The following is a 16,500-nucleotide window of genomic DNA, read 5'->3' on the forward strand; positions in this document are numbered from 1 at the left end:
AAGTGAACTCTTCAATATAATTATGGATTTGTCTAGTTTTGCTTTCAGTTCTCTGTTTTTACATCATGTATTTTTAAGCCATGTTTTTGGGGTATAAACATTAAGAATTTTGATGTCTTATTGGTGAACTGACATCCATGTTAATGTCTTTTTGGGGAGAGTTGAGGGATAAATGCTGGGCTGTCCATTCTCTCTGGCTTTATTCTGTTGTTCACTTGCTCTTTTCTTAAGCAGGATACCAAGCTCATTCAAAAATGAAAAAATGTGATCCTCTGAATGTGCTTTTGAAAAAAAGTAGGTGATGTCATTTAAGTCACAATGATCTCTTTTCTGATCAAGATTCTGATTATCAGGGGCATCTGGGTGGCTCAGTTGGTTAAGCATCTGACTCTTGATTTCGGCTCAGGACATGATCTCAGGGTCGTGAGATCGAGTCCAGCATTGGGCTCCATGTGGGGCATGAAGCCTGCTTGGGATTTTCTCTCTCCCTCTCCCTCTGCCCCTCCCTGCCCTCCCCCCAAATCTGATTATTAGCATCTAAGTATTTTTTTTATAGTTGAGGTATCTTTCTCAAGTAGTTTTTCCCTGAAATAAAAGTAGCTACATTTTTACCTTACATGCATTTTAATGATGTTTTTCTTGACTTTCAATATTTTAAAGTGCACTTGGAGTTTTTAAGATTTAATTTGCACTCATGCCAACCTGCAACTAAGCATTCATCAAAATGTTTTACATGGATTTTTCATTCATCAACTTTCTGCCCTTTAGAACACAGTCCCCCAGCTGCTTCACTCTACTGAGATCCACTCAAAAAAGACATCAGATGAAAGCCAAATATTATTTACAGCTTGCCCACATGCACTATACATCTGTGTTCATCTCAGATAAAAGGTTACAATGCAGGTCCAAAGGCTGATGTGGAAATTACTAATCAGCTTCAACTGAGTAAGGGATCTACTTACAGGCTGAGAGTAAATGGAGGAATGCAATGAAGTCAAAAGCAAAGCACACGCAAACACAGTGTAGAAGCACTGACCATACTGACTCCATCTTTGGCCCACCACTTTGTCCATGTCCACATGATGACCTCCCTTGGCGCTACGTGTTCCAGGCCCCTTGGAGGTTAATGTATGCCATGACCAGAATACAGGAAGGCTTATTCTGGTCTTCCCTAAATCTGTTTAGATAACTATTAGAAATAACATAGGTTCTCCCCCTTCCTGACGCACAAGGTCTGTTAAATGTTAGCTATCAAATGAAGTGTATGCAGACACTTTGACCACACTAGTGCCCTCCAGCATGTTCCCTTGCTCTATAAAATCATAGACTAAGGTCTGGACTTTGAGGAAAACAGATGTGCAGCTGTCCAGATCACTGCCTGTTCAATCCTGTAAGTTACCTTGAATAAAACTCTGTAAACTACATGGCGTTGCCTTTGTTTTTCGGTCTCAAAGTGCGTTCTCAGTTTGGGGGATACTTTACAGTCCCTCTTCTACCTTCTAACACACAGTCATTACTATTAAATAAAAACATTAATATTCTCAATAGACATGGTAATTGCCTGTATTTTTAAAAAAGTGATTCTTTCTAATGGCTGAAAATAAGCCTCTAATTCTCTTTTTCTAGATTCCCTATCAAATTTGTTATCAACAGTTCCTAACCTTTCTGATATCCAAAATGCCATTCTTAACCTCTACCATAAGCTATTGACCAGACCTCTTCCTTCACAAGGAAGAGTAAGGCCACTCAATACACTCCACCAACTTCCCTTTGCTCTACCTCTAAGTTCCTCTCTATATTCCCACGTTGGCTGAAAGATATGCCTTTTTCAGTCATCATCCTTTTGTGCAAGTATATAGCCTCCTTTCTTCAATAAGGTTTTCACCTGTGTCACTGAGTTCCTATTTGCCTCTTTCTGTACCCCAAGCACACTCTAGCACCCACCTCATGCAAAAATATGCCCACTTACTTTTCCAATATTTTTTCAGCACCTACCAAGTGCAAACTCACTGAATTACTATGAGAGATAAAGTTAAAAAAAAATCCAATCCTCCTTTCAGCAAACTTACAAGTTAGTGGGAATGATGAACAGTTAAATAATTATAATCTTGTGTAAGTAGTTTAAGAGCAAGGACATATACAGTATAGTCATCATGTAAAGGAAAGAAAAGTTGGTTCAAAAGAATTATCTTTTAAAAAATATTTTATCAAGATTACCCTCTCTTTTCTTCCCTTGCTACAAACAGGCTCAGGTCTCCTCTAGCCTAAACCATCCCAAGATGCTTAAACTAATGCTCTGACAGATGCTCTGTCATCCCTTTCACTAGCACATTTTTTATAAAGGCCACTTATACTCAGTGTCTGCAAATCCAATCCACTGTCTTTTATTCTTTCATATTTTAAGTGAATGTGATCTGGCTTTTGGTTTCCACCACTACATTGACACCTTTCACCAAATCAAAGTTGGGTAACCCACTCAACACCCCCAGTCACCTTTTCTCAGTTCTCCTCTTACACAGTCTCTCTGCTATGAAGGACACATATGGGCCCTCTTCTCAAAATTCTCTGTGACCTGTGTGATACTTCATTTCCCGACTGTATTCCCCTTCTCTCCCTTTTTTGTTCAGTCTTTTCTGATTTCACTTCTCACTGCTGACAAAAGGGAAGCGTTAGCCAAGACTCCATTTTAAGACATGGCTTTTGGGGTGTCTGGGTGGCTCAGTCGTTAAGCATCTGCCTTCGGCTCAGGTCATGATCTCCAGGTCCTGGGATCGAGCCCCGCATCAGGCTCCCTGCTCAGCGGGGAGTCTGCTTCTCCCTCTCCCTCTGCCTCTCCCCACTGCTCCTACTCTCTCTCTCTCTCTCTCTATCTCTCTGTCTCAAATGAATAAAAAAAAAAATTCTTGGGGTGCCTGCGTGGCTCAGTCGTTAAGTGTCTGCCTTCAGCTCAGGTCATGATCCCAGGGTCCTGGGATAAGTAAATAAAAACTTTAAAAAAAAAAATTCTTTAAGACATGGCTTTTGACTCCCTACCTCCTCCCTCCATTATTTTGTTCTCCCTTTCTCCCACAAAAAAACTCATGATAATCACCCTTAAGTAAACTGGGGATTAGAGCGAGAAGGAAAAAAAAAAAAGCAGAGTCAGAAGGTCTGACTTCAATTCTGGTTCTACCACTGACCTATTAGCTGTGCATCCATGGGCATGTCATATCATATGTGGCTCCATAAAAGAGAATAGCTTTCTAATGTTCCTTCCAACCCCACAGTTCCACATTTCTAACTTGGAAGTAAAACAGATTTCCAGTTCTGACTTCTGTAATGTAGTACAAATCCATATTGTCTGCCATTTAAATACCCCACCCCTAAATTCTACCCCCTGAAACTTTTTTTTTAAGATTTTTTATTTATTTATTTGACAGAGAGAGACACAGCGAGAGAGGGAACACAAGCAGGCGGAGAGGGAGAGGGAGAAGCAGGCTTCCGGCCAAGCAGGGAACCCGATGCAGGGCTCGATCCCAGGACCCCGGGATTATGACCCGAGCCGAAGGCAGACGCTTAACAACTGAGCCACCCAGGCGCCCCTACCCCCTGAAACTCTTAACATACTACATATGTTAACTAAATTGAATTTAAATTAAAAAAAGAAAAATAAAATAAAATAAAAAAATCCCACCTCTAAACCTAATCTCTCAAACCAACTTCTTTTAAGTTGTCTATTAAAGCTTATGTACTGGGGCCTCCATTATCTTAAGCTTGAAATCCTAATAATCTATACATTGACTGCCTTTTATTTTTGCATTCTCTTTTCCTAATTCCCACTCTCCAAACCCCCCCACCCAGGCATAATTCAAAGAGTTTATCTTCTGGAGGTTGGAAGGTGGCAGCAGAATAGGAGGACCCTAGGCCCACCTCATATCATGAATACAATAAGATAACTATCAAATCATCCTAAATACCTCAGAAATTGACCTGAAGATTGGCAGAACAAACTCTACAACAAAAGGCAGAGAAGAGGTCACATCGAAGAAGGTAGGAAGTGCAGAGACACCATTTGGGAAAGGAGTTGGGAAAGGAGTCCACTGTGTAGGGAGGGAGGGAGCCATGGTCGTGGAGAAGAGGAAGAGACAGACTAACACATAGGCGAGCTCACGGGAAAAGGAATCCCTATAGCAATTGGTTTTGAAAGTGAGAGGGGCTGAATTTCTTCAGTTCTTGCATCCAGCAGGGCTTAAAGCCTGGAGTTGTTTTTTTGTTGTTTTTTTTTTAAGATTTTTTTTTATTTATTTAAGAGAGAGAATGAGATAGAGAGAGAGAGAGAGCATGAGAGGGGGGAGGGTCAGAGGGAGAAGCAGACTCCCCGCTGAGCGGGGAGCCCGACGCAGGACTCGATCCTGGGACTCCAGGATCATGACCTGAGCCGAAGGCAGTCGCTTAACCAACTGAGCCACCCAGGCGCCCTAAAGCCTGGAATTTTAAAGGTCAGCAGGCTGGGCCCTGGGAGAGCTTGGAGGGTATCGGGGTTGCTCTTGGAGAAAAGGCAGGGTAAATAGTCTGGGAACATACAGCCTGGAAACAGCGATCTAAAGAGTGCCTAGGGCAAACAGTGGAGAGATTATTTGCTCATCTCATCCAGAGAGATAGCGTTCATGAGACCCCTTTAGGAACAAAGGAACTGGCAGGTGCCATTCCCCTCCCTGGCCCAGCATACGCACAGAGCCACCTGTGGGAAGCAGTGCAACATTGACATTTGCTACCTAACCTTATACCAAGCACCGTCCCCCCACACTCTGGTGGAATTGCCCTTCCCACTCACCTTGCCTCAGTCCCACAACTCAGACCCCCTCCCCCAGAAAGCCAGCCCAAATACCTGCTCATACCACGTCCCCTGACTCAGAAGTTTGGTAGAGCCCCAGTTCTGGCAGCGGTAGCAATAGGTCTCATTTCACAAACAGACCAGAGCAGACCTAGTAAAACATGCCAAGACTCAGGTCAGGGACCAAACACTGCTCACAACAGGCAGACAACTGGCCTGAAGGATAAAGCAGCCAGGACAAAATAGCAGAGCTCATATAGCACACACTGGAAACACTCCCAGAAGCACCAGGCCTTGGGGAACAGAGGGCACTACAGGACCACTTCTTCATAAGGCCATTAACCACAAAAATAGGAGATGTAGCTGACTTTCATAACACAGAGAAAGAGATAAAGAGACTTAGACAAAATGAGGAGAGAGAAAAACTTATCCCACATAAAAGAACACATAAAAGGCCATGGCCAAAGATCTAAGCAAAAGAGATACAGGTAACATGCCTGCCAGAGAAGTTAAAGTAATGATCTTAGGGATACTCACTGGATTAGAGAAAAGAGTGGAAGACATGAGTGAGACCCTTAACAGAGACAAGGAATAACATAGCAGAGAAAAAGGACACAATACAAGAAATAAGAAACACACCTGATGGAATGAACAGCAGGCGGGAAGAAGCAGAGGAATGAATTAATGACACAGAAGACAGAATAATGGAAAGTAATCAAGCTGAACAAAAGACAGAAAAAAGAATTATATAAAATGAGAACAGACTTAGGGAACTCAGTGACTCCATCGAATATAGTAACATTCATAATACAAGAATCCCAGAAGAAGAAGGACAGAGAGAGAAGGGGGCAGAGAATTTATATGAAGAGATAATGGCTGAAAACTTTTGTAATCTGGGGAAGGAAAAAGATATCTAGATCCAGGAGGCACAGAGAACTCTCATCAAAATCAACAAAATCAGACTGACACCAAGACATATTGTAACTAAATTAGCAAATTTTACTGATAAAGAAAAAATTTCAAAAGCAGCAAGACAAAAGAAGACAGTAACTTCCAAGGGAAAATCCATAAGGCTAGCAGATTATTTTTAGCAGAACCATTCCAAGCCAGAAGGGAGTGTCATGGTATATTCAAAGTACTGAATGAGAAAAATATGCAGCCAAAAAGACTCTATCCAGCAAAGCTATCACTCAGAATAGAAGGAGAGATAAAGAGTTTCCCAGACAAACAAAAACTAAAGTAGTTCATGACCACTAAACCAGCTCTGCAAAAAATATTAAAGGGAACACACTGAGTGGAAGACAGAGACCAGAAGTGACAGTGTAAAGGTAGGAAACACAAAAGCAGTAAAAATGACTATTTCTGTAAAAAATCAGTTGAGGAACTCACAAAATAATAGAATATAAAATATAACAGCATATACCTAAAAGTGGGAAAGAAAGGAATAAAGAATGGGTTCAAACTTAAACAACAATCAACTTAACATAGACTGCTACATGCAAAAGAGACTATACACAAACCTAATGGAAACCATACATCATCAGTAAAGAAAAGAAGCAAATCATGAAAGGGAGAAGAAAGGATCAGAGAAAATCTTCAAAAACAACCACAAAACAAATAATAAAATGACAATACATATCTATCAGTAATTACTTTGAATGTAAATAGACTAAACACTCCAATTAAAAGACACAGGGTGACAGAATGGGTTAAAAACAAAAAAAAGAAGACCCACTATATGTGGCCTACAAGAAACTCATTTTAGACCTAAAGACACCCACATATTGAAAATGAAGGGATAGAGAAACATCTAATGCAAATGGATGTCAAAAGAAAGCTGGAGTATGGGCGCCTAGGTGGCTCAGTTGGTTAAGCACCTGCCTTTGGCTCAGGTCATGATCCCGGGGTCCTGGGATTGAGTCCCACATCAGGCTCCCTGCTCAGGAGCCTGCTTCTCCCTCTGCCTCTGCCTCTCTCGCTGTCTCTCATGAATAAATAAATAAAATCTTTAAAAAAAAAAAAAAAGAAAGAAAGAAAGAAAGAAACATGGAGTAGCAATACTTATCCCAGACAAAACAGACTTCAAAACAAAGACTATAACAAAAAACAAAGGGCACTATATATCATAATAAAGGGGACAATCCAACAAGAAGACATAACAATTGTAAATATTTATGTACTCAACATAGGAACACCCAAATATATTAAACAGTTAATAACAAACATAAAGGAACTAATCGATAATAACACAGTAACAGTAGAGGACTTTAACACCCCACTTATAGTAATGAACAGATCATCTAAACAGAAAACCAACAAGGAAACAATGACTTTGAATGACACACTAGGGGAGATGGATTTAACAGATACAGTCAGAACATTCCATTCTAAAACAGAAGGATACATATTCTTTTCAAGTGCACACTGAACTTTCTCTAGAATAGATCACATGTTAGCCCATGAAACAACTCTCAACAAATTAAAGATGACTGAAGTCTTACCATGCATCTTTTCAGACCACAACACTGCAAACAAGCAACAAAATTAAAAGGCAACCTATGGAATGGGAGTAGATATTTGCAATAATATATCTGATAAAGGGTTAGTATCCAAAATATATAAAGAACTTATAAAACTCAATACCCCAAAAATGAATAATCCAATTAAAAATGGGCAAAAGACATGAACAGACATTTCTCCAAGGAAGATACACAGATGGCCAAGAGATGCATGGAAAGACATTCACATCACCACTTACCATCTGGGAAATGCAAATCAAAACTATAATATCACCTCACATCTGTCAGAATGGCTAAAATCAACAATAGAAGAAACAACATGTGTTGGTAAGGATGTGGAGAAAAGAGAACCCTCTTGCCCTGTAGATGGCATGCAAACCGGTGCAGCTACTTTGGAAAACAGTATGGAGGTTCCTCAAAATGTTATAAAATAGAACCACCCTGTGATCCAGCAATTGCACTACAAGGTATTTAGAAAGAATACAAAATTACAGATTTGAAGGGATACATGCACCCCAATGTTTACAGCAGCATTATAAACAATAACCAAATTACGGAAAGAGCCCAAATGTCCATCGAATGATGAATGGATAAAGAAGATGTGGTATGTGTGTACACACACACACACACACACACACACACACACACACACTGGAACATTAGTCAGCCATCAAAAAGAATGAAATCTTGCCATTTGCAATGATGTGGATGGAACTAGAGGGTATAATGCTAAGTGAAATAAGTCAGTCGGAGAAAGACAAATACCATATGATCTCACTCACATGTAGAATTTAAGAAAGAAAACAGATGAACATATGGGAAGGGGGAAAAGAAAAAAAGGAGAGAGGGAAACAAGCCATAAGAGACTCATTTAATATTAGAAAACAGACTGAGGATTGATGGAGAGAGGAAGGTGGGGGATGGGCTATTGGGTGGTGGGTATTAAGGAGGGCACCTGTTATGATGAGCACTGGGTGTTGTATGTAAGTGAGGAATCACTGAATTCTACTCCAGAAACCAATACTGCACTGTATGTTAACTACCTAAAATTTAAATTAAAAAAAAAAAAAAAGGTTAAAAATAGATCTACCTTATGATCCAGCAATCACACTACTGGTATTTACCCAAAGAATACAAAACACAAATTCAAAAGCATACATGCACCCCTATGTTCATAGAAGCATTATTTACAATAGCCAAAATATGGAAGCAGCCAAAGTGTCCATTGACTAACGAATAGATAAAGATGTGGTATATATACACAATGGAATACTATTCAGCCATAAGAAAGAATGAAATCTTGCCATTTACAAGGACATGGATGGAGCTAGAATGCATAATGCTAAGCAAAGCAAGTCAGAGAACAACAAATACTGTATGATTTTACCGTATGTGGAATTTAAGAAACAAAAGAACAAAGAAAAGAAGAGAGACAAACCAAAAAACAGACTCCTAACTCTGGAGAACAAATTGATGGTTACCAGAGGGGAGGGGGGTGATGGGGATTAAGGAGTGCACCTGTTCTGATGAGCACAGGGTAATGTATGGAATTACTGAATCACTATATTGTATATCTGAAACGAATATTGTACCATATGTTAACTAACTAGAATTAAAATAAAAACAAAACAAAACAAAACAAAACAAAAGAGTATCTCTTCCAGACAGTGTTCCTTGGCTTCCCCATCTGGTTATAGTGCCTCCTCTTCAGAAAAGCTAAGACATTCTATGTGTACCTCTCTCATTACACTTGGTATATGTTTCCCTCCAGATTCTGGTTCTGTAGGAGCAGGATTTATAAGATTCTTTACATCTTAAAACAGCACCTTGAGCACTGCCTTACCCAGAGTACCATAAAACTCTAAGATCTGAACTGAATTAACTAAATTCAATCTAAATTTTGGACACAGTAAAAGACGTAGGGTTTCTAGAGTATTTATTTTCTTTAAGAAAAAATAATTAAGGATACATAATGATTTGGATGTTCCAGCTCTAAAACATATATTGTTCTTCTTAAGCTAAGGAAGCCGATGCTCCTCTTGAACTCCTCAAATTCCAAGTCAACTCAAAAGCACATTATAGACAGCAATGCCATAATATTTTTTAAAGCATATTCACTAAATTACTCTTAAACATTTGGTTTTGCATTTGGGTATTTCTTTTTTTTAATCTCAATTATTTACAAGACTAAGTATTTTGGCAGATTATTCAACCTAATGAGCTATCATCAGAAGTGCAGATTTAACACAGCAAGAGGTGATGCCTATCAGAACATTTAGCCACTATATTATCTTCTGCTTTAACCTACATGCGGCACAGAAAACAATTTCCCAAAATAAAATACAATGGCATTAAGTTTCAGCTTCATTAACAAGCTTCAATGCATTCCTCTAAAAATTTATTTTTTTTAAATGTTCCTAATTGAGATAGTAAAACAAACCGAGAGAAAAAAGGCTTCCCACTTCCTTTATTACCAAGAAAAGAATGCAGCCCAGCAGACAGAAGAAGTAGAATTTCCAAGGCCTGGAAGCCGGGCAAGTCAAGGCTTTCGCTTCCTCCATCTAGGAGAGAGGGTGTGTGGTGGAGGCCTGACCAACAGTCCGTGAAACTGAGAGTAACGGTGTGACGCCTCCTTACTGAGGACACCAGCAGAATCTGACCTACCTGCTGTATCCCTCCAGGAGAGATCTTGTAGGACTGCAACTTCTGCTTCAGCAGCTCTGGATCGCTGTGACGGAATGGGCACCCTGACAACAAAAAACAAGCCAGCACACCAACAAGGTTATTTACCTGGGACTTGGTACAATACCACACTCGAGAGACTGTCTAAGCTCCCCTTAATTGTCTAACAGTTTATTAATAAAAAAGTTAATTGCCCATGGGTGGAACTGCTTTCCTCTATTTATCTAAATGACGACTTAGTTGTACGGTTATCAGGGTACTACAGGCTCAAGAGTTATATAAAATATGACAGCATTCTCGGGCAAAGTTGCCCATTCACTAGGAAGAGGAAACAATTTTAATTATGCTAATTGTTAACAAGCTGAGATCATCACAAAGTAGCTGTGCTTGATCTAAAAACTTTATACAATCTCACATCTTATTCGTATTTTTAAAAATTACATTAAAAGCCTATGAGAAGGAAGATAATGCAAACAAAAAGCAAAATGTACAAACTCTAAGAAATATAAAAATCTCACATCACTTTCAGATGTAAACTTTATGTCTATTTCCCATAGAGTAAAATCCATATAAATTTAGACGAATCACAGTTAGGAATGAGACGGACAAACAGAAAAATGTTTCATAGGAAACTAACATAATAGACACATGTTATCTCTGTAACACAATAATAAAGATGGACTACTAAAATATTTACATAAATAAGAACACAGAATTGAAATGTAAAAGCTGTATTACCAGGCCAAAATCTAGAAAAGTTTAGGTATTTTAATAAGATGTTGCAATGGTAAATCAAATACCTTATTTTAAAATTTAATATAGGAAGCCAGAGTACTTTTTTTAGGTACACAAATGATGGATCTATAAGTTAATTTGAAACAATTGTGCATTTTTAATGAAATCAATGGGAAATTGGTTGCAGCAAAAATAGAAAAGAGCCTAGATGCCAAACAAATGTGTTTACCAAAAATCGTAACTATAAATAAAAACATCCATGATAATAGTATGGACTCCTACAAATAATAAAATTCACAAAATTCATAGCTTATACTTCATTCATATTAAAACTGTAATAATTTTTAGTATAAAGAAACATTTTGAGAAGCTGTGTAACACCTGGTTAAGAGTTTGGAGCTAAAATGCTGGTGTTTGAATCTCAGTTTACCACTTACTAAGTGGGAGACCATAGGCAAATTTTGTGTCTTGTTGCTGACTCAGCTTCACTTTCTGTCAAGTGAGGGAAATAATCACTCACAGAACTCTTGTGAGAATGGAATATAAAGCTCTTATATGCTCCTGGCACAGAGTAAACAGTCAACATGTATTAGCTATCATGATGCTCAAAAAAAAAACCATCCTGATAATGAAATTTCAAAAGATCCCAAAAAGAAAGAAATGAGGCTGCACAAGGAATTCTTGGTTAAGCCCAGAATTGTTAAAGAACACAAAAAAGGAGATTAATTGAATTATCCAAATTACATTTGAAATAATGACCGTATCTATATGAAAAAGGCAACAAAGGGCAAAGCCAAGAAGAAAATGAAGATTGCCAAGGTACTAAAGGTCACAAAAGAGTGTTCTAAAGCTACACTGACAATAAGCAGAACAGAAAAAAACCAGATTACTACTTAGGGAAGCTGGTATTATTTTAACAGATGACAGAAAGAAAGCAAAACTCAGTAACTCCTGTTTATTTTGTTTCTACCTTCCACATCAGAGAACGTGATCTTCAAAACTAGAAAGGGTTGAAGTAGGTAACTGAAAACAGTGAATACATACCCAGTTACGTGTTTGACAAGCCTTCCAACATATGTTTGTGGAAGAAATGGATAAACATAGTCTGGAATATAGTTATACACAGATTCATAACTGGTTGAACAACCATTCCAAGGAGTGCTGGTTAATGAAATAATATCAACACAGGGGACTAAATAGTTTTACAAATAACATAAAACTAAAAGGACAGAGACTTCTGGTTTCCAGTCTGACACATGAGAGGCTTATACCTCATCACTACATCCTAACAAGGAAAAAGCTGAACAAACTGAAAAATCAACAATTCTGCTTAGACTCATCAGAGAAGTAAGATCACAGGGCACACCACTGCCTTCCCCCAAAACTGAAGATAGAGGCAGATACAGAGAATCACAACATACCAGAACAGATATCTCTGGAGGAACCAATGCTGGGGTAGGAAAAACCTAACCTGTAATAGACAAATTTCTGAAGTCTGGACTTCAGAAAGTTGTTCTTCAAAGAGAAGGAAGTTTAACTTCTAGGAGCTCTACCAGGTGCTCATGGTGAATAACAGAGAAATTCTCTTGTGCTTCTGGCATGGGGAGGGGAAAAGTAACCATTTTGATTCTCTAGAGCAATCTGTTCTTAATAAGGCCTGCCCTCAGAACAAACTATCTTACCTGAGCCTAAACTTCTGGGGTTTTATCAGAGCCAACCTACGGGGGGCGGGGGTGGGGGGAGAGGGGGGAGATACAACTCCAGTCTCCCCTAGCCATCTTGTCCTACCTAGGGGGAGGGAATAACTGAGAGTCATGTAGAAGTTCATAGCCCAGGGCCACAGGTTCACTAAAAGACTAATCAGGCCTACAGAACACCACCCTCTCCACCTCCCTATTTACCACCATATTACTAAAGGCCTATTTATTGGAATTCTTTCCACCCAATATGTCATGTCTACCTTTTAAGAAAAAATTACAAGGCTTATCAAAAGGTAAAAATAAAGTCTGAAAATACTGAACAAACATCAAAATTAGAGTCAGATACAGCAGGGATATTGGAATTATCAGACTAAGAATTTAAAATATGATTAATGCTAAGGGCTCTAATGGAAAAAACAGACAATGTATAGTCACAGGTAATGTAAGCAGAAAGATGGAAATCCTAAGAATCAAAAAGATATGCTACCAAAACACTGTAACGGAAATGAAGAATATCTCTGATGGGCTTATTAGTAGACATGGCTGAGGGAAGAATCTCTAAGCTTGAGGATATGTCAACAGAAATTTCTAAAATTGAAAAACAAAGAGAAAACAACTAAAGAAAATAAGAACAGAATATCCAAGAACTGTGGGACACTATGAAAGGTGGCAGTGAGAATACCAGAAGAAGAGACAAAGGAAGGAACAGAAGCAATATCGAGGCAAGAGTGACAGAGAATTTTCCCCAAATAAATGTCAGGCACCAAACTACAGATCCAGGAAGTCCAAAGAACACCAAGCGGTATAAATGCCCCCCAAAATACAGCTTAGATATACCACATTCATACTTCAGAAAACCAAAAATAAAGAAAAAAATCTTAAAAGAAGTCAGATGTAAAAAACGCTTTACTTACAGAGAAGCAAAGATAACAATTCTATCTAACTTATCATCAGAGACCATGCAAGCAAGAGAGTGGAGTGATTGCTTTTGGAGTGAAATATTTAAAGTGTTGAGAGAAAAAAAAAACTACAAAAACCTCCACAGATCTAGAATTCTGTACCCTGTGAAATTATCTTCAAAAGACAAGGAGTAATAGACTTTCTCAGACAAACAAGAAATGACATTTGTTGCCAGTGGATCTGTAAGACAAGAAATGTTAAAAGTTGTTCTTCAAAGAGAAGGAAGGTGATATAGGCCAGAAACTCAGATCTACCTAAAGATGAGAACATCAGATGATAAATAAAGGTAATATAAAAACTTCAGAGCAAGGAAATTTATCAAGGATATTACATAATGATAAAGGGATGCATACTCCAGGAAGATGTAACAGTCCTTAATGTGTTTCCATCTAACAACAGAGCACCAAAATACAAGAGGCAAAACTGGTAGAACTGCAAGAAGAAACTGATGTATCCACTATTTGAGACATCAACACCTCTCAATCAGAAATGGACAGACCCAGCAGGCAGTAAATTAGCAACAATAATCGTAGAATTTAAAAGCACCATCAATTAATTTAATATAATTGATATCTATAAAGCGGCTATATCCAGTAACAGCAGATTATACATTCTTCTCAGTTCAGATGCAACAAACCACTCTGGTGCAGGATGATGTTGATGGTGGGGCAGGCTGTGCAAGCATAGGGGCAGAGAGCATGCGAGAAGACTCTCTGTACCCCCTGCTCAACTTTGCTGTGAACCTAAAAGTGCTCTAAAAAATTAAGTTTATTCATTAAAAAAAGGACAGATTAATGTTTCTAATAAATAATATGAGCTTACTGAGTGCGAAGTATATTATTTTTTAACTGATAGGGTTTAAATTAAAAAATAAACAGAATGGACTGGAATAAATAAGATTCAATTTCATAAGGAATAATATAAAAAATCCTGCACTTAAGCTAATAAAAATCAACTAAGTAAGTGAGGAGTCCTAGGATCTGGACATTGATAGAGGAATCCCTGGGAGTTTTACTAGGCCAAACTAAATGTGAGTTAACTGCTTGTGGTGTGGCTGCTAAGAAAAGTAATAGATTTTCTCAACAGAAGTATCTGGTCAATGGTTTTCAAAGTTTAGAAGACAAAAATTATCCAGGGCACTTGCAAATGAATCTGATTTCATAAGTCTGAGGGTGGAGCTTGATAATCTGCATTTCTAGAAGGTACCTTAAGTGACAAAAGTGATGGGAAGAACTCACTGTGTACAGTACTGGCCACCTTTCATCTATTAAATATGAAAGAAAAGGCATTTTTTTAGTGCTCTGGACATGTGAAGCATCTTCCTTAAAATTCTGTTTGTGATTCTTTGATCTTAATCCCTAACAGCCTTAAAGTATATAATCTTTTAAAAACGAATTCCATTCAAGATGCTAAAACAACAATTAACATTCTTATACACGTAAAAAAAAAAATGCCAAAACAAAAAAAAGTTTCATCACATACTGCAATAAGCTTTAGTAATCTAAAAGATTTACTAATATGGACTATTAAAATCATTCTCTGACATACTAGACAAATGAGGAGCTTGTCAAGGTATGATCAGAGAATTATTTTAGAAAAAAGCCACTGAACTCAGAAATCCACAAAAAACAGTTTAGACTTTTTTTTTTAACCTACAATAACTGAGGCGAATTGATACCACAACTTGCTAAATTCCTCACTTAATCTTCGTTAATCAGATAACAGTGATGAAAATAAAACACACCTTTCTTCGGTAATCTTTTGAAAATTAATGAATCAACTATCCTAAAATTCAAGGTACTCAATTTCAAAAACCTTTGAAGAACCTGTATCAGTCTCCTAATCATGAGAGAAACAGAAAACAGCAGGTGAAGGGGGGAAACAGAACTGAAGAGCCTGGTCCAGCACCATCCGAAGCATGGCTGAATAAATTCTCTCGCTGACCTAGTTCAGTGTAAGACAAATCACTAGAAGAGTAAAGGAGCGCTAGCTTGACACTGATGACTGACATAAGCTACAGGTGATGCGGTGATGCAAAAAGCCATCACGCTGTCTCACTGTTTCCCACAAAGCTCAGGGGTTTCTACACTTCACAAACATGTATCCAGTGGAAGCACTTACCATGATAATCCCCATGGCTTGGTGGATTGGTTAGAATAATCTTCATGCAACTGAAAGGCGTATAGTCTGTCCTCTTGCCTTCCTTTCCGAAGCTATGACGGATATTGTAAGAGTAGCCTTTATCAAACTGATTGGAGGAAAAAGAGACAAAGTAAGCCAATACCGTACAATATCGTGTCAGCAGTGCCAGCTAGAATCAGAGTACAAAATGGTATTTTCTAGAATAAATTCAGCATTCATTGGCAGATGTACATATCATATACATCATTTGAGTCCTTCGTGTATAAATAAATTTTTTTTAAAGTGCAAAACTTATGGGAAACAAATTTCTCAGGTGGAGACAGAGAATGTTTATGTATGTTTACAGATGAAGATAATCCTTTCCTAAGAACAATCAATTCGCCCATTTCTTGGTTTGATGCCAGATATTGCACTGGATATATAGCAGTTTAGTCTCTTCTCTACCCCCTGATCCTAGTACTCCCTGAATTCATCTATCCTACCTATTCTACTCCTGAAATGCCTCCTAACATAATTAATTCCTTCCTCTGTTTCCTCACTATATAAAGCAAAAAGTAAGCAGATGTTTGATGAATGAACTATTGCAATTGTCTCCCACCTGAAATTCCTGATTCCATGTTTATAAAGCCAGCTAACAGTATAAAAAGGACTTTGAATTGGGCGGGACAGAAAGAAAACAGGAACTAACAACTATTGAAAAGCTCAGAATAGTGGGACTTAGCTGTCCAATACTTTAAGGAAAGTAAGAAAGAGAACCCAGATTAAGAGATAGGAAAATACTGTATTATTTTGGGGGTGAGTTTTTTACATTTGAGGGTATAACTCACATATAATGAAATGCACAGATCTCAAGTCTACAGTTTTACTGATTTTCACAAATCATTGTACCTATATAACCCATAACCCCATTAAGAGACAGAACATTTCCATCAACCCAGAGTTCCCTGTG

The 16,500-nt window shown here is 38.2% G+C and overlaps 1 protein-coding gene across 2 annotated transcripts in view; it reads right to left on the minus strand.

The window, feature by feature from the left end:
• PRIM2 (DNA primase subunit 2) overlaps positions 1-16,500 on the minus strand; it is a 365,514-nt gene that overhangs the window by 38,134 nt on the left and 310,880 nt on the right. For both annotated transcript variants that reach the window (XM_032409573.1, XM_032409574.1), the window contains exons 11-12: positions 15,531-15,657; positions 9,997-10,079 (exon numbers count right to left, since the gene is read on the minus strand). In XM_032409573.1, the coding sequence (XP_032265464.1) occupies positions 9,997-10,079; positions 15,531-15,657 (210 nt within the window). The remainder of the gene's footprint in view (positions 1-9,996; positions 10,080-15,530; positions 15,658-16,500) is intronic.

The sequence above is a fragment of the Phoca vitulina genome, unplaced genomic scaffold (assembly GCF_004348235.1).
Source record: "Phoca vitulina isolate PV1807 unplaced genomic scaffold, GSC_HSeal_1.0 scaffold11, whole genome shotgun sequence".
NCBI classification, from domain to species: Eukaryota; Metazoa; Chordata; class Mammalia; order Carnivora; family Phocidae; genus Phoca; species Phoca vitulina.